The sequence below is a fragment of the Paramisgurnus dabryanus genome, chromosome 9, assembly GCF_030506205.2.
Source record: "Paramisgurnus dabryanus chromosome 9, PD_genome_1.1, whole genome shotgun sequence".
Lineage (NCBI taxonomy): Eukaryota > Metazoa > Chordata > Actinopteri > Cypriniformes > Cobitidae > Paramisgurnus > Paramisgurnus dabryanus.
Genome location: NC_133345.1, coordinates 29,630,201 through 29,655,799, shown reverse-complemented (window position 1 = coordinate 29,655,799; position 25,599 = coordinate 29,630,201). Strand labels below are relative to the sequence as shown.

The 25,599-nt window shown below is 37.7% G+C and overlaps 1 protein-coding gene across 2 annotated transcripts; it reads left to right on the top strand.

Annotated features, from left to right (window-relative positions):
• Positions 1-25,388, top strand: LOC135773749 (protein arginine N-methyltransferase 8-B). 2 transcript variants are annotated; one of them, XM_065283513.2, is made up of 10 exons: positions 697-780; positions 3,639-3,878; positions 7,161-7,316; positions 10,554-10,617; positions 16,284-16,426; positions 17,372-17,459; positions 17,589-17,704; positions 19,091-19,241; positions 24,064-24,185; positions 24,412-25,388. In XM_065283513.2, exons 1-10 carry the CDS (start codon positions 712-714, stop codon positions 24,493-24,495), a joined length of 1,233 nt encoding a protein of 410 aa, XP_065139585.1. In that variant the 5' UTR covers positions 697-711; the 3' UTR covers positions 24,496-25,388. The 2 variants fall into 2 exon arrangements, with proteins under 2 accessions (XP_065139584.1, XP_065139585.1); XM_065283512.2 differs by lacking the exon at positions 3,639-3,878 and having other exon boundaries at positions 1-780; positions 24,412-25,386.
• The last annotated feature ends 211 nt before the right edge of the window (positions 25,389-25,599 follow it).

The window sequence follows — 25,599 nt, the reverse complement described above, 5'->3', positions numbered from 1 at the left end:
ATAGCCCACACTGTCACATTCAGAGGATGGAGGCGAGGTGAAAACACATCTCAGTGCCTCATGCCGCTACATTTAAAGGAATACAACTAATTTCTCCTTTAAGATCAGATGGGAAGCTGGACCACAAACCGGCATTATGCACATCTGTCCTTAAACATGCGCTACACATCGGAGAAACTTTAAATGTCCGATGCGCTATCTTTTCCAGAAGGGACGATAAATCTTTCAAGATCTGAAATGGAGATGTGAAGCAGCGTCTATGAATCACTTTTATTAACTGATCGACGATTCAGATTAAAGAATAAACCACTTGCGGCTTTTCATGCCTCGCTGCAATAACGATGAAGATTCCTGCGCGTAAAGGATCTAAGACCTCTAATGGGACTTTATTCCGTGTCAAACACTTTAATTGATCAGATGATGTGTAGATCTCCTATTACTCAAGACACGAGCGAGAAAAACGTGTTTCTTATTAGTATTTTCCCACGGTATGGAGAGCTCGCCATGCGCTCCTCTGGGAACGACTGCTGGTAACTTTTACGCAATGGATTCAGGAGGGATTGCAACAAGTTTAAAGAGTCGTTTATCTTCTGGAACATGATTATAGTTTATTCTATGACTTTATGGTAGCAAACAGTGTCGGGATTTTGAAAGACTTTGGATTTTGAAAAGGTTTTTTCGCGCAAACCGGAACAAAATCCGTTGGCTCATATGGGAATGAAACACTCATCCCGTTGTTTGCTCCTCAGGAGAAAAATGGCGGATTCGGAGAACACTGAGGTAAGCGATTAACATATAAAGTATACAAATGTGATGTCTTAATACAGCTAAAATCCCTATTCACAGCTCCGCATTTGAGAGTTTCCGTGTTTATACCCATATTCATTGTTTGATTAATCTGTTATCATACTTGGTCTTTGGTTCGTTTGTGTCTATCACTAAGGTTGCCGGTTCAAATCGTGCAAGTTTTGATACATGTTTTTTGGCCCTTTGAGTAGAACACTTAACAAGTTGTTAGAATAAATTAAGTTTCTATATTTAAAAGCATGAATTAAAGTAAAAATCCTGCTAGTATTCTAGTGCTGTGCTTTGGTTCACTGGTTGCGGACGGTGGTTGCTGTCCGTGGTGCTGCTGCACCTGTTACGAGGAGCTTTTTAAATTCAAATTCTTAAAACTGATTTAAGAAGAATTCCTATTTTAAAATAAAATCCAAGTATATTTTCAAAAGAATAAACACTAAAAAGTAACATACTTCATTGGCAAGCCAATGAATTTATAAAAAAATGAACTGTATATGAACTGTACACCTGACTTATAAAAAAACATTTGTCCTGACAACACACTTGATCATTTTAGTAAAACATTATCTTCAGTTATAAGTGTGCCACTATGATGTGTCCTAGCTGTTTAACATTTTTCTGTGGACAACAATAATGAAAAATGTTTGGCACTGCTAGACAAACGTCAATGTTTTGACTCAAAACCCATATTTACTAGGAGGCCTTGCCTTGCCTTGCAGCTATTGTGACAACTAACCCCATTCCACTCCAGTACTATAAAAATGGCAACAAGTAGTAGAGAAGCTAAGCAACTTGAAAACAATCAGTTAAAATAAATTAGAAACTAGCCCGCAGGCAGCAAGGTTATAAAGGTTACAGTTTAGCCCTCCTTTTAAGAAAATACTTTAATTTATTTCACTTCTATTTATAGTCTTAAACTTTATGCATTTATCCTCAATAAGGGATTATCCAACCGGAATATATTGCCATGGTCATGCAAGCATAAAAGCAAATCCATGTTCATTAAAATATAAAGAAAAAAGGCAAGCTTTTGTTAAGCATTCCCAGTAAAGTTCAGCGCAGCAGTAGGTCACGGTATAATGTCAGGGGATCTTTAAAACCATTTGATGGATGATGCCTGGCCTCTGAAAACTCTCCCAAAAATAGCAGTCAGGCTCTGTACCTGTCAAACAGCCATCCACTAAATCCATGCTTGAAGACTGAGTTAACACTACATTTTCTACATGTTTATAAAAGCTTTCAAGCAATTGACTAATGCCTTCAAAAATGTCCATCTCTCACACGTCTTTGTGTTCGATTCTCACCTGAAGGTGGGTGACGTGCATGTATTTCAAGGTCAGCAGTGGGTGTAAAGTATAAAACTTTACTACAGATGTGCCCCTACTTATCTCTGAAAGACACTGACAGCTTTATAAAACTACAGCCAATAAAGAAAAAGCTGCCCAATGAGCTGCAAAACTCTTAAGAGCATTTTTAAAACGCATTAATAATTTAGTATGCAATGCAAAGCAACTCTTAAGCTTTTAGAAAGAGATGTGCTGATACTGAAGGCTGATATATTTCACTGTCATAAACTAACACCAGAGGAAAGTCACGCCAATGCTGTTTGTGAAAAGATCTCTTCTTCTTTCAATGCAAATCAATCCAAATGTCACGAAAAAACAATTTGAGCTCTTTTCTCGAGGGCTTGTTTTAAAGGTGGAGCGTTGCCGAAATGTGCCATTTGTTGGGGTTAAATATAGAATCCGAAATTAGATTTGTAAGCCGAGTGGAGGGGCAAGGACGTGTGTTCCCATTCTCATTTCTCTAAAAGATGCTTTCCTAACACCTTTACACCTCTTGATACACCTGATCGCCCCCCTCTGATGACACTCATTACTTTAAATTCCTAAAGCTGCACAAAAACAGAAATACACACATGATGGCCAGTAAACATAGGCCCTATTATTTAAATACAAAGATATACACTAATGCGGCGTTCACACCAGCCGCGGTAGAGGTGTCAAGCGCGAGTGATTTCAATGTTAAGTCAATATGAAGATACGTTGATGCGCGTCTGTAGGTCTCGCGGCACGAATGAGGCGTGTAGTGCGGCCCGGTAAACGTGATTCCGCCTCGTTCGCGCGAATGGCGCAAATTGAGCGTTGCTACGGCAAACGCGCTAGTTACAAATTTTAACTTTGACGGAAAAACGCGCCGCGTTAACAAATCAGGAGCTTGCTCTAGTAGTGACGTGATTACAGAAAGTGAGCAGAGTCGCAGAAGCCCCTCCCATGACGAGAATTTCCATGTGAATGTCTCGATGACTAGAATTTCATGTGCAAATGAAGTGAGTAAACTCAAACTGTTCAAGCGGCAAACAAGGCGCGGTAGATGCAATTTTGACGCCTCAAACGCGGCTGGTGTGAACCCACGGTTATCCATACACACCAAACGCAGGGCATCGCGTTACTCGCTCTAGATTACTCACGGGATTGAACTTATTGTCATGCAAATTTTTCACCCAAGTTGAAAATATTCAACAAGACGCATTTGAGGCGAATAGCGCATATTTTCACGGCAAACGCACTGCCCATAACGCATAAGTCGCATCACCCCACGCGAGGACGTGTCTGATCACGTCTTTACATCGACTTTGTATGTAATCTACTTGAAATCGTTGAACTCGCGTCTGGTGTGAACCCACAATTATACAAGAGTTGACACTGGCACAGTACCATGTACAAATGGTCCTAAGACATTATCACAAATTTTGGATATTTAAATGTCCAAACAATTTTTAGGGACGGAAAAAGTTGGAGGAAAAATGACAGTTTATTCTTTTGTGCAACTTCTAGCAACAGCCCCTGAGTGCTGCCCCATCCCATTCAGTCCAGCCATCCCCACTGCCCAAACCAGTGTCATCAGTCCATCAGATTCAGCGGCCCACACACCCGTCCCACCCGCCTCACACCCCTCACTCGGCCAACCTGACCAGTTGCCCCGGCAGAGGAAAGATGTCCAAGTTCCTAAACCCAGATGAGATGACATCCAGGGACTACTACTTTGACTCCTACGCCCACTTTGGCATTCATGAGGTACGAGCCGATCAAAGCAGCGGATGCTTACATTTAAGAAAGATGCTGAGATGTATGATCTTGGATGCACTCTTATGCGAAGTTCAGACTGCACAATTTTCAAAGTAGTCGGGTCACAGATCTTTTCACATTACATGACTATCTTGGGTAGCGTTCAGTCGCTGCTGTGTTGACACTACATGATGGATTGGTGACAGTGCATGACTTAGGAAGAATCGCCAACAACTTGTCCCAGTCCACAAACTACGTCTCAAAACCAAACGCACGCAAGACGTGACAAGGAAACATCGCGAGATCACGCGTGCAAGGTCGGAATTCTCACATGAGAGTGGGATTATTCTTAAAAATGTTATGCGCCATACAATTTGCATGTGCGCAAGATTATGAAGGAGGAAATGGTTGGGGAGACTCCTCCCCGAACTTCCAGCTGCCCTGTATGTTGCTCTCTCATTGGCTGTAGGTCATCGCCGGTGTTATTCTCAGTCAGAACACATTTCTCGCGACATTATTTTAAATCGATGACAGGTCCAGATATCTAGCATGCCAGATATCTCACGGGTGTTGGCGACTCATCCGCAATTCGGTCAGATCACGTCTTTGATCGTTCATTTGTTTGTTTATTTCTCAAAACCTGTCAGCAAGTCAAAATCAGGGCTAAAATCGTGCAGTCTTAACTTGGTATTAGGAATCGACATCAGTCCTCCTGATTTATTTCCTGGGTGTTATGTATAATGCAAAATATTCAAAGAAGTGGAGCAGGGTGAGAGAGAAGGGGGTGTCATTGAATTAAAGGATGAGAGTGAGCGCAGTACAGGAGATTCAGGCGAGACCTGCAAGATTAATTTTGTTCATGCTCATTTTTAGCATATAGGTCAGATCTTTCCCCTTCTCTCATCTCAATTTGACAAATTCGTACCGGAAAAGAACTGCAAAGACATGCTTTAACGTTGATGGCACCAGTTATTCATTCTTATTCATTACACTATGTCAGAGATCGATGTTGGAGCTGTTTATATACCAATGTTCAGATAATAGTGTTTCCTCAGCAGTATTGCACACAAACAAATCAGCACGGATATTATAAAGACAAAATGTCACTTTTGTGCATTTGGCAGGTAATCACTCAAAAGTGGCTTTGTATACTACAAAAACTGAGAAACTCTGCAATCATCAAATGCAACGTGACTACACTGGGTTATTTTCAACCCAGCGTTGGGTCAAGAATGGACAAATGCGTTGAGTTGTAATTTAACCTAGGCTGGGTTGTTTCAACCCAAAATGCTGGGTTGTTTTTACTTATTGTTGTAGCTGTGATGCCCAAAAATGCTGCCAAGGTTGTCATTAAAACCTAGCTCTTTGCTGTCTACTGCCTACATATACTCTTAAAATTACAGTGTACCGTGGGAGGGACACAACAACAACTCAACAACAAAAAGCTAAATGTCACATATCTTGGAAAGCTAAAATTCTTCAATACAATCAATACAGCAGGTACAATTTGTATCTTTTTAGGTATTTTTTGTAGCCTTTTTTAGGAATGCTAAGGTAAGAGCCGTGTATCAGGCTTTATGGCTGCATTCACATGGCAACGTTTCGGGAGTGACAACTGCATTTACTTACAGGTGTCTGTAAGTATGAAAATCTCCTGCTTACACAGCAGATTACAGTCACAGCTCTAATACGGTCTGCATGAACAAGTAAGCAAAGTCAAACCCATATTTTATTCATGCATGATGTCGTAACCCTAGTGACAGACATAAATATTAAAGATTGCACCGTCAGAAAGTATTATTTTGCATCAGACTTTGCGCTGAACAACGTGCGATTTAATCCGTTCGTTGTACTAAATACAAACATAACACTTGGATGCATGCAGTATGTGTACACGAGACAAGTTGGCATTGCACTGTGCATGGCGTCTTTATCTGGGTTTCCATCACACTGATTTTATGCGCGTTTTGAAGTATCGCATAAACACAAGTGATGGAAATACCAAATTTCGAATAAAATTCCCTTAATGCTCAATAAAGTTTTTACGCTCTATTGAGGTGTTTTTGACTTATGCGAAAAAGAGTAAATGCGAAAAATGGGAGATTGAAACGCATTTGCCGAATAAATTCTGACGTAGCGGACATTAAACCCACATGACTGAACATTTAGCTGTATTAGCTGACATTGTCTTAAACATATAATGGGGCTTAACATCTTCGCAATGCCCTTGATGCTAGTGCATGCATCAAAACTTCTGCATTTCTTCTTCTGTGCACAACATTCAGTTTGGGAATAACAATCTGCACTGCTAGTAAATTTATAACTTGCCAAATCATAACCAAATGCAGTCCTGTTTCCATTTTACCATCAAGCGTGCCTTGTTTTATCTACTGTTGGATACTAGGTTAACAATACCTCGCTCATTCGCTCAGCTCGAACAACTTGATGGAAATGCCCCTAATTTGCATTTGTTTGTTTTTTTTTTTGTTTGCAAATTTTCAAAGGTGTCACTTTTACATTTCGATGAAAACCCAACATATGGTTACCAGTTTGCCATCTCCTTCATAAATTCTGTACCTCAACACAGTGACTGACAGATGACAACATGTAACCAAGTTCACAAGCTTCTCTGTAAATGCAGTTTTGAATGCTGAATATTAACAGGTGTTAGTTTGGTTATAGAATGCGGTCGTCACTCCCGTAAATAACCAAACTGTGTGTGAATGCAACCGTATTGAGGACTCAAAACCAGGACTGATCATTTTCTGTTGCCGTGTAAATGTGGCTTTTGGTTCCATAATAGTTCAGGTCCGGGAAGCTGATGTTCAATGCAGCATTTCTTTTGAAATACACAATATGTATATGTAGGCAGCTTGGCAGGTTTTAGAAAAAAGCCATTATGTTACATAAGAAATGATGTACAGACAGCAAGATGCAATTGCAGAATAATCCCAACAGGGTGATGGGGTCTTGTATCACCGAGAAGGGATTTATGCATGAAACTAGGTTTTGACAAATTTCCGTGAGGAAAAACTTTTTTCTAGTGGCTTTAAGCCAAGACGCATTTTAACAGGCTCAAGACGAAAATGCATTTGATTTTATCATTAGTAAATCTTATTCATTATGCATATTTATATTTAATTTATTTGAAAGTATAAAGTTGCACTTTGCAAGTGAATCACAGTGCCCAGATGATGCCGTGTTATCAATTTCAGGTGGTTGCTATCTGGGAATGACTAACCTTGGAGTGCCGTAATAAAATGCATAAAAATTGTGTGCATGTGTGTACAGGAGATGCTAAAAGACGAAGTAAGAACGTTAACATACAGGAACTCTATGTACCATAACAAACACATCTTCAAGGACAAGATTGTACTGGACGTGGGAAGTGGAACTGGCATCCTCTCTATGTTTGCTGCCAAAGCTGGAGCCAAGCACGTGTACGGGGTAAGAGGCCACAGCCCTCCTTATGCCTAAAACTACATGAGCCTGTATAGTCTCCTACCATGCTGGAACCGTCCTCCATGCCAAAAATAGCATCACGGCAGCCACACTGCAGCGGCTTAGAGCTTCTGAATACAAATCAAATAATCCTCTTTTGTGGGAAATTTGATGGCATATAACCACCTACTTATTTCATAAGAAACGCTGATCAAAGATGCTTGCTTTTCTTCAACTAGAACCTCTATCAAAGTGCCAGGAAGTACTATAGTAGTACCATATGGTAATCCATCAGTATCATGATATAATCATCATCAACGTCCATAAATCACGATTTCACGCTCTCAAACTGACGCCTGAGCTTGTTAAGTCAAAATATGAACAGAGATGAAAAAATTTCCTGAAAATTCTCTCTCGATATCCCGTGTCCCAGTAACCTCTGGGGACAAAATGTTCAGAGAGCTTTTCCTCTTTTTAGCAAGTAGAAGTACCTGGAGAAGTGGAGCTGTTGTCTGCGTCCTCTGCTGTAATTGAGTTGATTTGATTTGCACCTCGCTGGTCTTATCAAGTTGCACAGCGCTAATGAAAAATCATTACATAATCTAAATGCCAGAGAGAGCAAACTCCGTGACCATGTTACAGCTCTTAACAAACCACCTGCTCATCATCGCAATGTCAAGTCAAATTTATTTATACAACACAGAAGAAACCAGAAAATTGTAAAATTATATAGTAATATTGTCCTCATAAATGTGTTTCTGTATAGCTCAGTGGAAGAGCATTGCGTATGCAACACAAAAGGTCATGCGTTCGAACCCGAGAACATAAATACTGATAAAAAAATTTTTATAGCTTATAATGCTCTGTAAGCCGTTGGATAAAAGCGTCTGCCAAATGCATAAATAACAAAAATTAATAGATTAGAATCTAATAAAATGACATACGTTTCAGCGTCTAGTGACCATTTAACTGGAAATTTGATAAGAAGCTAAATTACAAGAAAATGTCATAAATTCTAGCCTTTTTTAACGCCTTTTATTTGGACCCCGATTATATACCCTCTTTCCACGCCATTGACAAGTTATCTCGTCAATTAAGAGAAAAGGCTTCTCTGGCAATTGTGAGTTTTTATGGCAATTCGTAATTCCACTATAATCCAATAGGTGACCCTCTTACCCAACTTATAAAACACTAAAGCACCCATTGATCCAAAAACAGTAAAACTCAGTGAGGGCATGTTATAAACTATGAAAAATATAAAGTACCATCTCGCCCAGTGAGATGTCTTTAAGTTTGTGTTTATGCAAACAACCAGCAGACTCGGAGTTAATGCGCTATTTGCAAGAGGAAGGCAACTGATATCAGTGATGACCCGCTGGCTTATGGGCGGAACAATGAGGCAAGATATCGGCCGTTTCTCAATCCGAAGGCTGCAACCTCCGGAGGTCGCTTTGTAAGCTGCATACGTCATCAAGACTGACTTATTTCATAACATTAACAATTATAAAGTTGACTATTATTCTTTGTTAATTCTACATTGTTGTGAAATGCTTATGAATTGCAAATGTGATGCTCAGTTAACTGAATTAAACCAGGCTTGATGACATATGCGACCTCCGGAGGCTGCAGCCTTTGGAATAAGAAATGCCCGTTCTCTCTTGGTCACTCAAGGTTGCGAAAAAGTATCAATTTGCGTTACACCATCAAAATGGCTGGAAACATTATAACCCCAAAAAAGTTTCTCACATGTTGTTTCATGGATAGAAGTGCTACAAAAAATACACACATAGGCGCCGATCCCGTGAGTGCTCTCGGGCTCGGCTTGAGCACATATGCACAGTTGCTTCAAATTTACTTCACATGTCGCATCTAAAACTACACGAAAAACGTGACCGCAAGACTTTCCTCCTCTTCAAAGCACTTGGGTGCTCCAGAGCATCTTTTGTTGCTCAGTAACCTAAACATAGATTGACACTGTGATGAGCAACCACCAGCGGAGAAAGAATTTGGTGCCTTCGTACATGCATGTTTGTTAAGAACTATATATCTGATCATCGTTTACATTTTTATATTTTAAAATATATGTATGCATTATATATATAAGACCTATATGCATCAATGTTCGTGTAGAGTTCTCAAATGGCCTGAAAATTACAACCCGACCCGGCCCAGCCCATGGCTTTTAAAGCCCGGCCCCGATGTAACCCGAGACATCAACGTGAATTATCTGTCTGAACCCGACCCGCGGCCCAACCCGCCGACAAACATTGATTTCGTGCAAAATGATAAATATTTATAAACTATTACAGCTTGAGGCTGTGTGGAAATTTACGAATGAATACAACCTATTTATCTGCAGTCACATTTGGTCTAACATATAAGTTTATGTTTTTGGAGGATTCACGTTGCACAATTTCATACAAAACTAATTATGAATTCCTAAGATCAGGCTCTTATTTTCTGTGCTTAAATGTTTTAAATTCAAAGAATTTTCAAAAAGAATCTTGAAAAGTCTGAATGATGCTTAAACAGAAATTTTTACCATCAACAATCATTTTTTAATGCTTGAACTTGTCATGTTTGCAAGAGTTTGCCCTTGATCTACAGCAAACAGTTTCTTCTCCCCTTGATCACGTACATCAAAAACTTTTTTTCAGAGATTGCTGGAATTGTGCTGACTATGTAACAGTACGTGCACGGCTGATTACATTGAAACTCTCTGCCGGTGCTGGCTGAGGCTGCACTGCAGTACGTGAAACTTTTCTGCAAACAGGTGCGACAGCCAGAAAAGACGCGGCGATACTGATTATATCTGACTTTAGTCTTGGTCTTAAACTTAAGTTGACAAAGATGTCTATAGACACTAATGATGTCTGCGAGACACACAGGGGACATTATGCACCAAAGATGATAGCATTAACCCCTCACTTATCCAGCAGAAAGATGCTGTTGGCTACGAACTATATCTCTTCCTTTCTCTTTAGCCTTAGGCATTGACAGGTCTGTTACTGTGTGTGCTTGTGTATTTTCGTGCCTGAAGAAGGGGAAGAAACTCAGTGTGTGAATGTTAAAAAAGGCCAATTATTAGAAGAGTGGAGACGGACTGGTGTACAAGACTCTAAGGACAGAGATGTACTTTGGTGAACGGAGACATGCTAAATACTCACATTGGGTTATGACTTTCACTCTGTCGTTATCTGTTTATGTCAATCTGATTATTTTGTGTTTTATTTTATTTTTTAGATCGAATGCTCAAGCATATCAGAATACTCTGAGAAAATCATCAAGGCCAATCATCTGGATAGTGGTAAGAACATATACAGCATCTATATTTCATGTAAAGCTGCTTTTTAATTATGCAAAATGATGAAAAGCGCTATATGAATGCATAATAAACATATTATTTGTCTAATATGTGGGTGTGTGAGAAAAGCAGAATGAAATATGATAAGACGTTAACTGGATAGTGTTGTCCAGCATTCTCCTGTACGGGCACACACACATAGCTATGAAGGCCTGCAGTAATCTGAATATTAAAAGAGTAAAATGTTCAATGGGGTTTATCAATGCTTTGAGAGTTTAGAGGGAAAGAGGCTACAAAAGAGACTGTAAAATTGGTGCTGCTGTATGCTGTACAGAGTACATTTTGTAATTGAGTTGACAGCCCTAGAACACACAGTGTCTGATGAAGGGCTATTTCCTGTTTTATTCCGAAAAAAAGTTCAGTTTTTAGGTCACTGCGGTATCTCTATGGGACTTTAACAAAAGCTGATGTTGCAAACTTAGTTGGACTTGCAGCTCAAACACACACACGTTGGCATATGTCCTAGGTGAAAAAGTAGTACACTTCCACACACTAATTTTGTACTTACTAAAAATTAATCTTTAGTACTTCTTAAGATGTTCTTAAGATTATCTAAGTGTACTTCACTGTGCTATTTTGAGACATGAATATGAACTAAAATGCACTTTTAACATAATGGGCCCTATCTTGCACCCAGCGCAATTGACTTTGTCAGTGATGCATGTATCATTCCTATTTTGCACCGGCACACAGCGGGTTTTTCCCTCCACAGACGCACGTCGGCAAACTAGGGAATGAACTTGCGCTCCCTGGGCGGTTCAGCACAAAAAAGGAGGCGTGTTGCGGCGCAAACCATCCCTGATGCTATTTTGCAGTTTCAAAAAACAATTGCGCCACTGACCAAAAAAAACTAGTCTAAAGTCAGTGGCGCGTTGCGCGTGGTTCATTATGCTATTTTAAGGGCGCATGCTTGACCATAATGTATAGCGTGCACAACGCGCACACACTTTGCTTATCTAATCTACACAGATGCAACAGTTATTTTTGCAAATCATTAATTGTTACAATAAAAAATATTAACACACGAGATAAGGGAAATCATAGTGGTGAGCATTGTGGTGATAGTTTTTATTTATTGTGTGGCTGCGTTAAAAAATTCTCATGCAAATAACGATTAAAATATTTTCATAAGTTGTTGTGTGGCTGTATTACGTTTATTTTATGTAAATAATAATTAAAATGTTTTCATAAGAAACCTTAATGTATATGAATTTGATTTGTAAGAGTACTTTGGGGTTGGACCTTGCTTGCGTTTCTTGGGTCCGATTTCAAAGCCCCCAAACCCTTTCAGCAGTGAGGGTGGACGCAGCGATGTCCTCTGCTGGCATCAGGTCCTGAGGCAGATCCACCTCCCGTTACACGGCGTGCCTGATTTATGCTGGCAAGCTTGGGATTCCCCTGTCTCCTGACATCATTGTAGCGCTTGGCGCAACGATGGGGATGCCAGCTGAGACAACTTTGGCTATTTTCTCTCACGCCTGTTTAACCTACGCTGATTTCGGCGGGTTTCTCCCATCCCCATACAAAACAACTTCTCTGTCTTTGACTGCTCTTACAAGAACGTCAGTCTCCTCGGCTGTGAACCGCTCCTGGCGTACGCCTGGTAAATCCGTCATAATAATAGCAACCCGCCATGGAACTTGCGCCCTTGCGTTTAAAGGGAATGTTGGATAGCGTTCTGATTGGTTTAATTGACATTACGCCCAAACCACACCTATGAATAATGAACCTACTTCAGACCAACCCCTTATTGATTTGCGCCTGGCGCAAGAGTTATTTCTCCCGCCGGGAAAATAGCAACAGCGCCCAAGATCTGCCCACAAAGTCACTTGTGCATTGCGCTTCGCACTTGCGTTTCAGATCGTTAAAATAGAGCCCATAATCTTTGTATTAAAAAATTTACTTAGTTAACACTTGTATTGACTTGAAGTCAACTTTCATACAAAGATGGATTCAAGTTTACTACAAGTGGTAACTAAATACATTTTTAAATACATTTTTAGCACATTTTAGATCATATTTATGGTGTCTCAAAATAGCACAGTGAAGTACACTGAGATGATCTTAAGAACATCTTAAGAAGTACTAAAGATTAATTTTTAGTATATTAAGTACAAAATTAGTTTGCGAAAATAAAGCACTTTAAGTACACTATGGAAGTGTACTACTTTTAAACCTGGGGTGGTTTACGGGGACAATTTCATAGACGCAATGCATTTAATAAACTGTATATTCCATTCCATTCCCCTACCCTACCCCAGTCCCTAACCTCAACCATCACAAAAACCTGTTGGCATTATTTATTCTATGAAAAAGTACCATTTAGTATGTAATTATATACTATACATACACACACACACACACACACACACACACACACACACACACACACACACACACACACACACACACACACTTTAAAGCAGGGGTTCTCAAAGTCCGGACTCCGGTCCGGATCCGGACCCGACGGGAACTTGATCCGGACCCGCGTCCACTTCATAGTACAAGTGCATTAATTTCTATGTGATTGATTAAATGTGTGCATTTGCTACTTTACAAATGCATATTAAACTTGTAAACCATTCGTTTAGTTTTTTTTTAATTTAAGAGTATTCCTGGTCCGAAAATAAAACGAGTTATTAAAAATTTCGTGTCACGCTGTAGCCATCACACCCAGATATTATGCACAGCTACTTCATATAATACAGCTTTTGATCAGTAAGTCCTTATCAATCTGAAATCACTGTTGGTTTGAGTCGTTTATAACATGCATTTGAAAAAGCAACACTCATCAAACACAATCTTTATACATATTCTTTATTATTATGAAAATACCTGAAAAGGTTTGAAGAACATAAATATATCCTTAAGACATTTCCTGGAGCTGCGTGTTTCTGGTTCTTCGTCTGCAGCGCATATTGAGTTTCTGCACGAGAGCGCCCCCTGGCTTTGGGATGTAGCGGCATTTCACCGTAATTCATTGAGAAGCATAGCAAACATCATCAGCCAATTTATAGGTGCACCCCTAATTTTGGTCGGTGTCTCTACATACCAACCACACTTTTTTGGCATGGTTTATGCATATGATGGAAAACAAAGTGTGCCATTTCTCTCATTAGGCTGCTCTGTATTTTGCACCTGGTTACTTTTGGCATATTTCTTGTGTTTATGTTTAAAAAATGTTTTTACTTTAAATGCAAAATACACTTGTTATGTTTTTCTTAAACTATTTGTGTTGATTTGTTATATAAACAAATTATTTACATAAAGTTATTACCATGCTTGACAATTTTTGTAGTAACCATTTTTTTCGGACCTATTAAAATGATGAGAATTCAGAATTGGACCTCTGAATGTAAACTTTGAGAACCCCTGCTTTAAAGTCAGAAAATTTTATATAAAAAAAACAATTCTTAAAGCTGACAAAAAATGATTGAACGGGGTATTTATTCTTGTTCTGTGATGTGACATGTAGACAAAAATTTTTTGTTTGGGTCTGTAATGCCTTAGAAGCTTCCTAAAAACCTCTCTCAGATAGCTCTATTAGGGTGGGGGATTTTAAACAAGTGGTTTTGCACCTTTTTGGCTCGCAATCTCATTACTGATTGGCTGACTTTGCTGCCACTCAAAAAATTTAGCCAATTATTTAAAAGTGGAGGGGCAGGGAGATGCCTGTGATGTCATAAGCATCAGTTTTTCAGATTGGGCCGTTTTCTGGCTGACATTTCTAAAAGAGGAATTTCTATGAGACTGAGATGTTTAGCATGTCTAGCACTTTTTGTATGTTCGTGAATGCGGGTAGACTACCATTATTCAACAAAGACAAGGTAAAAATGGTTTTTCATTCTCTGTCCCCTTTAAGGGCCATTCACAGTATATATAATGATAACTATAATGTTAACTATAACAAAAACTAGATTAGCGTCCACATCATAAGTTGCGATAACTTTAAGCTAATTTCCTCACATGCGCAGCACTCTGGCAAAGCTTTTGCCTTTAAGAGGCATTAACTAATGCATATTTCTTGCAATAAAAACTCCTGCAATTGTTTACATGTCACTGAATATGTAAATATGCTGTTCTTGTTGCATTCACACAGCGGGTAACCAGCAGATGTCCTCAAAACGCTGTTTCTCGCATAACTCTAAACAGTGAATCTAGTAGTTTGTGTAATCTAATATGTTGCAGGCCTTTGTACCTTTGGTTTAGTCATTGTGGTAGCATTACGCCTTGAATTTCATAGCAACTGCATCAGCGCTGGATACCAGAGGAAATTTTATGTTACAGACCTCAGCATGAGCTTCTCCACAGTCATTTCAACTGCGCGTGACCTTTGGAAGTTCAACCGGCCCTTTAGGCGTTACCAAGTACTTGTTTTCGTTAATTAAACTTTTTTCTTTTTACAGTGTAGTTACTAATTGAAATGCCTTATTTTCACAAACGTCCCTTTAGTCATATAGGGTTGCTCTTTTTCAAATTTTCTAGGTTGATACAAGCACTGGAGAGCCATTTATAGCACTTAAACGTGATAAAGTCAGATTTACATGATATGTCCCCTTTAACAAATTTGGTATTTCACTGCTATTTAACATATCTGTCTTTCGCTGCAAAACCCTCTAAGTTAGAGGTGTGCGATAAATCGCCTGTGATTCTCATGCGTATCTCATCAGTAAAGCCAGTTTCGTGATAAGTAGTAAATCACCATCACCTGCTTTTAAATGGAGCGGCATTTACTACACAGAGCCGTATTTCACCAAGAAGCTAGGCAAAGTTGCGTTCATAATTGTGGACGAATCGTCTCCGATAATGTATTAATTTTGCTGATCTTCTCAGCGAAATACGGCTCTGTGTAGTAAATGCCGCTCCATCTGAAAGCAGGTGATGGCGATTTACTACTTATCACAGAACCGGCTTTACTGTTGAGTAGCCTACTGATTTATGGCCAACCCTATAACTCCACAGACAAAAAGTCAGAATTCAAAATGTAAAAATGAAGAAACTGAACCACACATTAGGGGGCGCTGTGATGCATGTGCCTGCCAAATTCCGGTTGTATTCAGGTCCAGGTACTCACAAGGGACACAAGTTTAAATGTGATCTACGGTCACTTCCCAATCCCACTATCTCTCTCCAGTCATCTTCACTGTACTTTCTGAAGGTTAAAGGCTCAAAAATTCAATCAATATCCGCATACGTTTGGTAAACCTTCTTAATCCGGGGAAAAAGCTTAGCTCGACAATTGAAATCCAACTTATACACATGCTGTTGTTCATCAAGTTCTTCTTTCGTGTACTTAGAGGACTCTACTGAAAAAGGGCGGTGGCGTTTAACAGATTCTTCCAACTAACCAGTATTTCTAAAATTTTCTTGTTTTGGATTAAGCGATTTTGAAGTGAAAGTTCTACATGCCTAGATTTCATTTTTGACAAATCTTCATATACATGCATATAACTTTTAATAGAGGTCCTCACCACTTTAAATGTGCTTGCACTTGTCTCTCACTAGTAAAGTCAAACCTGTGCACACCCACAGTTTTATAAACATGTATTTTAACCAGCCTTAAACAGAGTAAGAAGTAACTTTGTGTTATTCGCTGCTGTGTATTTCAGTTATAACCATCTTTAAAGGAAAAGTGGAGGAGACAGAGCTTCCAGTAGATCAGGTGGACATCATCATCTCCGAGTGGATGGGCTATTGTCTATTTTACGAATCGATGCTGAATACTGTCATCTATGCCAGAGATAAGTGGCTGGTCAGTACTGAATAATGCGTGGTCAGTGTCTAATGGGGCGTACACACCAAACGCGAATTCAACGTTCAGAGTAGATTACATACAAAGTCAATGCAAAGATGCAAACTCCCGCAGTGTGATGCTAATAACTCGAATTGTGCAGTGCGATTGCGCGAAAACACATCTTTGCGCAAGTTGAAAATATTCAACTCAAGCTAAAAATTTACATAACACAAAGTTAAATCCCGCTAGTAATCTAGACAGTAGAATGTGATGCCTTGAGTTTGGTGTGTAGGCAGCATAACCCAGCAAGCAAAAACCAAGACGTTGAAATGACGGCTAACTATAGACCCAATATAGACCGGCTATGAGTAACCCACTTTTACCCTAAATAGCTTTGAATTTGGTTACATGCCATTTTTGCCAAAATAACTTGAAGATGTATGATATTCCAACATGTAGGCAAAGTCAACAGGTGTTCAAGGTGTTTGCTTTCATTTGTTTTAGACTTATATGTATCGTCTATTCTTGGGCTATGGTAGACGTCTATTAGATTTTCACTGACAGCCCAAATTTAGCCTGGTTTTAGCCCAAATTGCTTGCTGGGAAGTTTTTCCCTCCTTCGTTAAAAAAAATATCTCCACGTCCACACGAACACGCAAAAACCCAGTATGAAGTGCAGTCAAGAGCATGCCAAACCAAGAAATGGTGATATATCCCTAACTGCAAAGCCATGTTGATCAATCAGGAGACTTTGCAGAGTCTCGCCTCGGCATGACCGATGATGTCAAAAGCCAGTTTCTGAAAATCTTCACCCTGACAGGAGTTTTCTTAAAAATTCAGTTTCAGTCATACTGCGTTTGCGTGTGGACGAATGGCCAAACCACATAAAAAAAGCTACGGTTTTGAAAATACCCGTGTATGTGTGGACAGGGCCTATAGTAAACCGAGTTTCTTCATCTTCAGAAACCTGGAGGTTTGATGTTCCCAGACAGGGCTGCTCTTTATGTGGTAGCCATTGAAGACAGGCAGTACAAGGACTTTAAGATTCACTGTGAGTACATACACATCTTACATACTGAAATGCAAATACCTGGCTAGAGTGTTTAACTAGGCCTGATAGATCTTTAAACCAACATCTACTGTTAGACTCTTAGTGATGTATATCTTGCTGTTTCATAAGGGTGGGAGAACGTTTATGGCTTCGACATGACCTGCATCAGGAACGTAGCCATGAAAGAGCCGCTAGTGGACACCGTGGACACGAAACAAGTCGTATCCAACGCCTGCCTGATCAAGGTCAGCTCGCATTGTTGCACGAGCGTGTGGGTTCCTCTGTGCATGTGTGGGAGATGAATTGAGATGAAGCCATGGAGAAAACAGCAGCATTATATTTAACTGATCATTAACTTTATCACTCAGTGTGACGGTTACGTAATGATCTGTTGAAATGCAATTTCATTTCATTATAAAGCACTGGAGAAGGTTCTGATGAGATGATTATTGCTTCAATCAGATTCATCAAGACTGAAAAGTTTATGGCACCACAGATGGGCTGTGAAATGCATCTGGAAACCTTTCATGTATCTACAAATCCTTTCATTTGTAGAAAGATAGATATTTTTACCAATATTTTCTTGATTTGAAGGGATAGTTCGGCCAAAAATGAAATGACATCATGATTAACTCACTCTCAACCTCGAAGTAAAGTCAAAAATGAATAATTCAAATATGTATTTATAATTAAAATAAATGCAGCATAGTTTAATATTTGCTTCATCTAATGCAATGCCATTCATATTTCACTTTAAAGCGACTGTATGTCCTGTTTCTTCAATATGTTTCGACTTTCAACCTTTCTCGTCTCATATAGTCTTTTTTGTAAGGTCAGGGTAACGTAACTTAAGCTTATTTTAATGATCACATTAGTCAAATTGAGCAAAGCTTGAAAGTAATAGATGAATGCACTTAACGTAGACAGACAGACACAAGCATCAACATCGTTGTCTTGTTTGTATGGTAATACAGTGATTAATGATGCTTTTCAAAATGTTGTGCTACATCTAAATCTAATATGAGATGACTTTACAAATGGAAGACCTGGGCTGCATTCGGCCCAGACAAAACGTAACACAATGTTTTTAAAGAGCACCATTTTCCGATTTACGATCTTACATTTCCTTCGGTGTGTAAGTGTGTACATGTTAATTATATGCAAAGGCACAAACCCCAAAGTAAACGATGACACGAGTTATCATCTCCAACGTAAATCTCTATTCATGGACTACAACAAACACACAGATTGTAGGCAACAGTTTACTTCCTGGGATTGGCAATGTAGACAAGACCAACATTATCACATTATCATAACTCCTCCCGTTTGGATTGACAGACTGTAAGTTAACTCCTGTTAGCATTAAGGAGCGTCACATGTCTTCGGCACGTCATGCAAACTTATGTGCATCACACATGATCAAAACATATGTGCCTGCTGCATATGCTTTGAAAGGGTTTATGATAAAAGTGCCCTTGAATGACGGATTTAAAGTGAGAGTAATATAAAACTATCCAGAGAATTTTTGCCAAATTTTAAGAGAAGCTGTTGATACTTAAATGAAACATTGCTTTTGAAAAATTAGTACTCCATTTGATCTCATGTGTATGATGCTCTTTTTCTTGTCTCAGGAAGTTGACATCTACACAGTGAAGCCAGAAGACCTGTCATTCACATCCTCCTTCTGTCTGCAGATCCAGAGAAATGACTATGTACACGCTCTGGTCACCTACTTCAACATAGAGTTCACCAAGTGTCATAAAAAGACTGGCTTCTCTACAGGTGTTGTTAAATGCACATCATTGCACTCTTAACCTGATTCTGAAAGCATTGCATTGGGTCCATTTGGGTCTGCAAGCGTAAAGCGTAACTAAACCCCTGTTCAGAGCCTGACTCCACCCACTGGCAATACTGTAAAAGTGGGCAGACCCCAAGGGAGATAGAGGGGACGAACTGAGCTCGTACCAAGGGTGTGGGGAGATCGTAACAAGGGCGTGGTGAGCTTCAAATTGCTTACGTAGGGTCGTACCACTTACACGGTACCGCAACATTCAATAGGAAAATTCAACTGCAGTAGCCACCATTCAACCTGAAGAGGGCAGCACTTAGACGTTTTTACACCATATACTGTAGCAATGAAACACTTTATAACCAAATGTCAAAAAAGTTACTCAAATCAATGAACAGCACTAATAAAGCCACATTCTTACATATCATTAACTATAAAAAGTTGGTTTGGGGTTTAGTTACTCTTTAAAATACCATTACCAAAGTGCTTTATTTGGGGCTTTTACACTGCACTTAACATTTAGTTATACTCTTTATAGACTCAGGTTTAGAGCCAGTTTACTTGATAAAAGGAAGTTAACATCATTAACCCTGAGTTTAAAGTTAATCACTTTTGTAAGATTAAGACTCACTTACGTGCCTTGAAGTCTTTTTTTTTTTTTTTTTTTTTTTTTTTAAATTAAATCTTTGAAATTCAGAAATTATACAAAAGGGCAAGTGCATATAACATCACATTTTTTACATATCACATACCTTACAAAAAAATAAAAATAGAAAAAATAAAATAAAATAGGGCGTTACAAACATATATTAAACTCATTTAAAAGAGAAACAGTTTTTCTAGCTTTTTTGTTCTTTACAAATTGTATAGATTCTAAATATATCTTAAAGGCTGTTTGAAAATGAACAAAATTGGGTTCAGAGTTACTCCATTTAACCTGGTGAATATAGAATTTGCCTAAGAGCAAAAACAAGTCAATTAGGAACATTTTTCCTTTGGAAACGTCATATTCATTAAAATGCAGCACAACTGAAGATAAACTTAAATGTAGATTGCAGTTCAATTTAACACTTAAAAATTGAGACATCTTGTACCAAAAGACAGATGAGCAGGGACATTCATAGAATAAGTGTACAATAGACTCTTTTTCACAACTACAAAAAGAACATTTGTTTTCAATGTCCAAATGAAAACGCTCCAAAGTTTCTTTCACAGGATATACTCTGTGAACAATTTTAAATGATACTTCTTTAGTCTTATTTGAAATACAATAACGATTAAGAACTCTCCAAAAGTTTTCCCACACACAAGAAGGAAACATGTTTAACCAAACAAATTTTGAAGGAGGGGAAGAAATATTAATAAAAAGAGATCTAATTGCTTGGTTACAGCACTTATCATTAATTAGATCAAAATTATCTAAAAATAAATGTTTGGAAACTTTACACACAACAGTGTTACACCAATCACTCTGATTTCGGAATAAAGACAGGGTTTTTACGGATATAGAATTGACAATAATACAGTATTCTTTAACAGAAATAAGGCAATTAAATTTATGACACAGATCATTGATACACAGAATTTGACCATTAGCATCTAACAGTTGAGCAACTAATAATATATTAGAATCAAACCACTGTCTAAAAAACAAAGATTTTCTCTGGTGTGTAATATATTTATTATTCCAAATAAAAAAAGAGTGAGGAGAAAAGTTATGTTTAAAGATTAAACACCATGTCAAAAGAACTTGCCTGTGAAAATTTGATAATTTAAGAGGTATTTTGTTTACATCAAAACTACATCTAAGAAAAAAATTAATACCCCCAAGTTGATCAAATAAATAGTTTGGGAAGATATTCCATATACAACAATTATTTTTAATAAATCTTTTCAACCAATTTATTTTAAAAGTGCAGTACAAAGTTGTGAAATCCACAACATTCAAACCTCCCTGATCCTGAGGATTGCATATTATACTTTTCTTTAAATAATGAGGTTTGTTTTTCCAAATAAAATCGTATAACAATCTGTCAAAATCTTTAGTAAATGTTTTAGGTACAAATAAAGCTTGGGAGATATATGCTGACCTTGATAAACCTTCAGATTTAGACAATAAGACCCGACCATAAATGGACAGATCTCTTTGTAACCAGGAGTTAAATTTTCTTTTGGTACTTGTGAGAATGGGATCAAAATTAAGGGAAGCACGAAGTGATTCATCTTTACAAAGTTTTATACCAAGGTATGTGACTACCTCTTTAACAGGGATTCCTTCAATTTTTACCATGTTAACACTTTTAAGTGGGAATATCTCACATTTGTTAACATTTAGGTTAAGACCAGATATTTTAGAGAAATTGTTTATGGAAGCTTTGCTCGATGCACTGACGTAATTTCCACCGCAACCGGAAGTGGCTAAAATGTGAGTTGCTCCGCAAATTTTAAAATAGCATTACATAGCGGACTTGAATCTGATAAAACACGAAACTGATTTTTTTTTAAATCATTTTTTTATCTAAATCCAAATTTTGGTGACGTCAAAAGCTTACACTGAAGCAGAAGTGCCATTTAGGAACAGACATTACACCTGCTTTCGGTTCAGAATATGTGCGAAAAATGACTAACATAGATGGAGTTATATAGAGGCTATAATAGGTTTATAATACGGTTCATAAAATTTGATGAAGTCGCGTTTTGAATTTGTCCAACGGTAATGACCTCATTAATATGCAAATGAGAACTATCACGCAGAATTTATGGGCGATAAGCCCTGTGTAAATTATGGTCAATGTCTGCCCCCTTGTGGACGAACTAAGATAGCGCAGTGGCAAATTTAGCCAAAATAGCCACATGCACTTATGAATAAAAAGAGATGCTTGCTCAGTATTTTTACTTACCCCTAAGGTTGGATTAAACAATAAAAATATGAGGAGTATGAAGAAAAAAAGAAAACTTAACTTGGATAAATGGATAGTGCACCCAAAAATTAAAATTCTAACATCATATACTCACCCTCATGTTGTTCTAAACCTGGATGAGTTTTTATTTTTATGAACACACAAAAAAAGATATTTTGATAAATTATGGTAAGTAAGCACACAGCTGATTGTAACCATTGACTTCCATAGTAGGAAAAAATATTTTGGAAGTATTGTGAAAAATGATAAAGGAGGTATTTTAATAAATGATGGCAAGCACACAGTTGATGGTACCCATTGAATCATTTTTTTTAATTATTATTCCTACTAAGGGAGTCAATGGTTACAATCAGCTATCATCATTATCAAATATTAACTTATACAGATTTAGAACAACATAAGGATGAAAAAATTATGATAACATTTTCATTTTTTGGTGAACTATCCCTTTAAGGTATTTATTTGACAAAAAGGCATACATCACATCAGAGAATATGTTTTTTTAACATTCGAAAATGCACAGAAGAACAAAAAGCTCACAGAAAATAATGTATATACTGATAGCAATTTTATTAGCTATTCATATTTTTATCCTTTTATTTTTGTATTTGATTTAAAAAACATTCTCCTGCAATTTTACTAAGCTGTGTGCATGCATTGTGTGTGCAATTTTTTCAAAATCTCCCTAAATTGTTTCCAAAGGTGAGCTTCAATTTAAAACGCCAAGCACACAACATGCATCCAATTGTTTTAATACATTTTTGACAATATATTTGAATAAAGGGCTAAAAGATCACTTTCTGCAACTAAATTTCCTATAAGAAACATTACTAAAAGTGTATTATTAAAGATTCAATCCAATGCAATCCTATATTAATTCAGTGTTTATTTGAACACAAACAGAGCAGAGAAAAGGTTTTGTCTGGTGTTTTGCCACAGGTCAGGCTCTTACAAACAACTAAACACTTCATTAATTCCAGCGGTTGCCCAAAAGGCTCATTATATTGCCTGGACAAAAAATAAATTTGGATGTTGAAACAGAGTAGGCGATTCAAACATTGTCGGCTGTAATTTACATTAATCTGCTATGTGTTACTTTACTCTTCTCTCTGTCTTTTATGTTTTGTACATCAGCAGTTTGATGAATTATACATTATAGAGTCAAGAGACTACCTGACCGGTTCTTGGATGTTGTGCTGCAGTGTTGTCAGAAGGCTTTTAAGATGAGATTGTTGTGTTATCCCTAGACAAAGTGATCAAAGGGTTCTTCTGACCTTTTAAGCCTGGAATATTGCTCAGTTAGCACACAGTTTTCTCATGGGTAAAAGAGCAAGTGGATTTCCAGCTGGCACAGAAACTGACAGTGATGTTACAGGAATACAAACTATGCAGGTTTATGATTAGGGAAAGATGGAAAAGGACGAGCACTTGCCTATTAAATAAACATTAAACATTGATTTTTGTGTTAAACAATTTTATTTTGTGAAAAGAATAAAATGCAGATGTATGAAACCATGTAGAAAATAAATTTCAATTATACAGAAGACAAATATACATAATTTAAAAATATATACACCGACAAGCCATTACATTAGGACCACCCCTACCCACAGCTGGAGTTTGGGGGGGACTTTCCCCCAGACCATAGCCAATTATGATTTTATCTAAGCTCTTAATGAAATTGAAATAAGAATTCATATTTTTTTTGTCTTATCTGAATATTTTAATGGGTAGACTTAATAAAAACCACAAAGCCCGGACTTTCTCGCTAATCTCAAAGTATTGCAGTAGCCTTGTTTGCTGAAAGGTGCCCCCCAAGCACAAGCAAAAAATATAATAGCCCACATATATTATTGTATTAAATATTATTGTTTATCTTTTAACTCCATCATAGCACCAGACGCTCCGTTCACACACTGGAAACAAACAGTGTTTTATCTGGAGGAGTATCTGACTGTGAAAAGAGGAGAAGAGATAGTGGGCAGTGTCACCATGAAGCCAAACGAGAAAAATGCAGTAAGAAACCTCACAACTCATGTACATACATTATGTGTGCAACGCATTGTTTCATGCATTTGTTTTCTTCTTTAGATTGTGTCATGAAACACCTCAGTCTGATTTTAAAACACCAGTCAAAGATGTTTATGTGCACAATGTTTTATCTTCAATCATTTGGTAATGGAACAGCCAGATACTTATATCGATACGTCTTTCTTACTTGTCATCTTGTTTTATTTTTCAGCGTGATCTTGACTTTTCCTTCGAGTTGGATTTTAAAGGGCAGCTATGTGAGGCCGCTATCGCTCACGACTATAAGATGCGCTAAGTGTCCTGGAGTGGATGATACGGAGATCCTGATGCCACTTGAAAAAGCAGAGGCAAGGGCCACTACTGCTGGAGAAACAGAGATCCAGACCGAAGCTATTGTGTCTGGGAGACTTGCCGGCATTTGGAAGCGCTGTGGCACTTCTAGCTATAGCAGCTTTGACTTTGCCAACAATAGCCTGCATTAGTATGCCATCTTTACGACTGTTCAGGGGCCAACTTGTGTGCCCGTCTTAAACAAATGAATGTTATTGTCCTATGAATGTTAAACGTTTGTTTATGTTTTGTTGTGGTTTAGGGATGGGATGTTCAGGATGATAAAGTCTGTGCCTCTCTATCAATAATATTTCAGCTAAGCATTATTCAACATTTCTGTGTTTGAGAACAACTCAGTTTGCATATTTATAATCCCTATTATTAGCCAAAGCAGTATTGCACAATATAGTTACAATGCAGTAATGTAAGTCATCTTGTAGGTTTAGGATCAGGAAAAATTTTAGCGGCATCTAGTGGTTAGATGGCGAATTGCAAGCAACAGCTCACCCCCAATTTCAAAACGCATATGTAAGGAGACCCACGGTGTGTATGTAGATAAAAGTGGCTAATTTTAATGTAATAAAAACAATATAGTTCATTATGTAAGGTGTTTATACACCACTGATAATATAGTTATGTATATTATATTGCATTTCTGACAAGAGATCCTTTTAAAAGTTAACCAATGCATCTTTAATTGCAATATTTTGCATAACACACCAACCAAGATCTATTTAAATACGTTTAATATCATATAATGGAAAGTAAATATTGTGCAATGAATTTTGCAATATTGCACTGAAAAAAAAATCATTAAATTTACTCAATTTTTAAAGTAAGTGGTTGCAATCAATTTATTTAAGCTACATTTAAACAAAAAATTAGTAAAATAAAATTAAAAAACTTTTGTTTAAATGTAGCTTAAATAAATTGATTGCAACCACTTACCTTAAAAAAATTGAGTAAATTGAATGAATCATTTTTTTCAGTGTGTATCTCCAGAATTAACAGTATTTTTTGTTATTTAAAATGTGAGGTTTATGTTCCATTTTATGCCATTATATGGAGA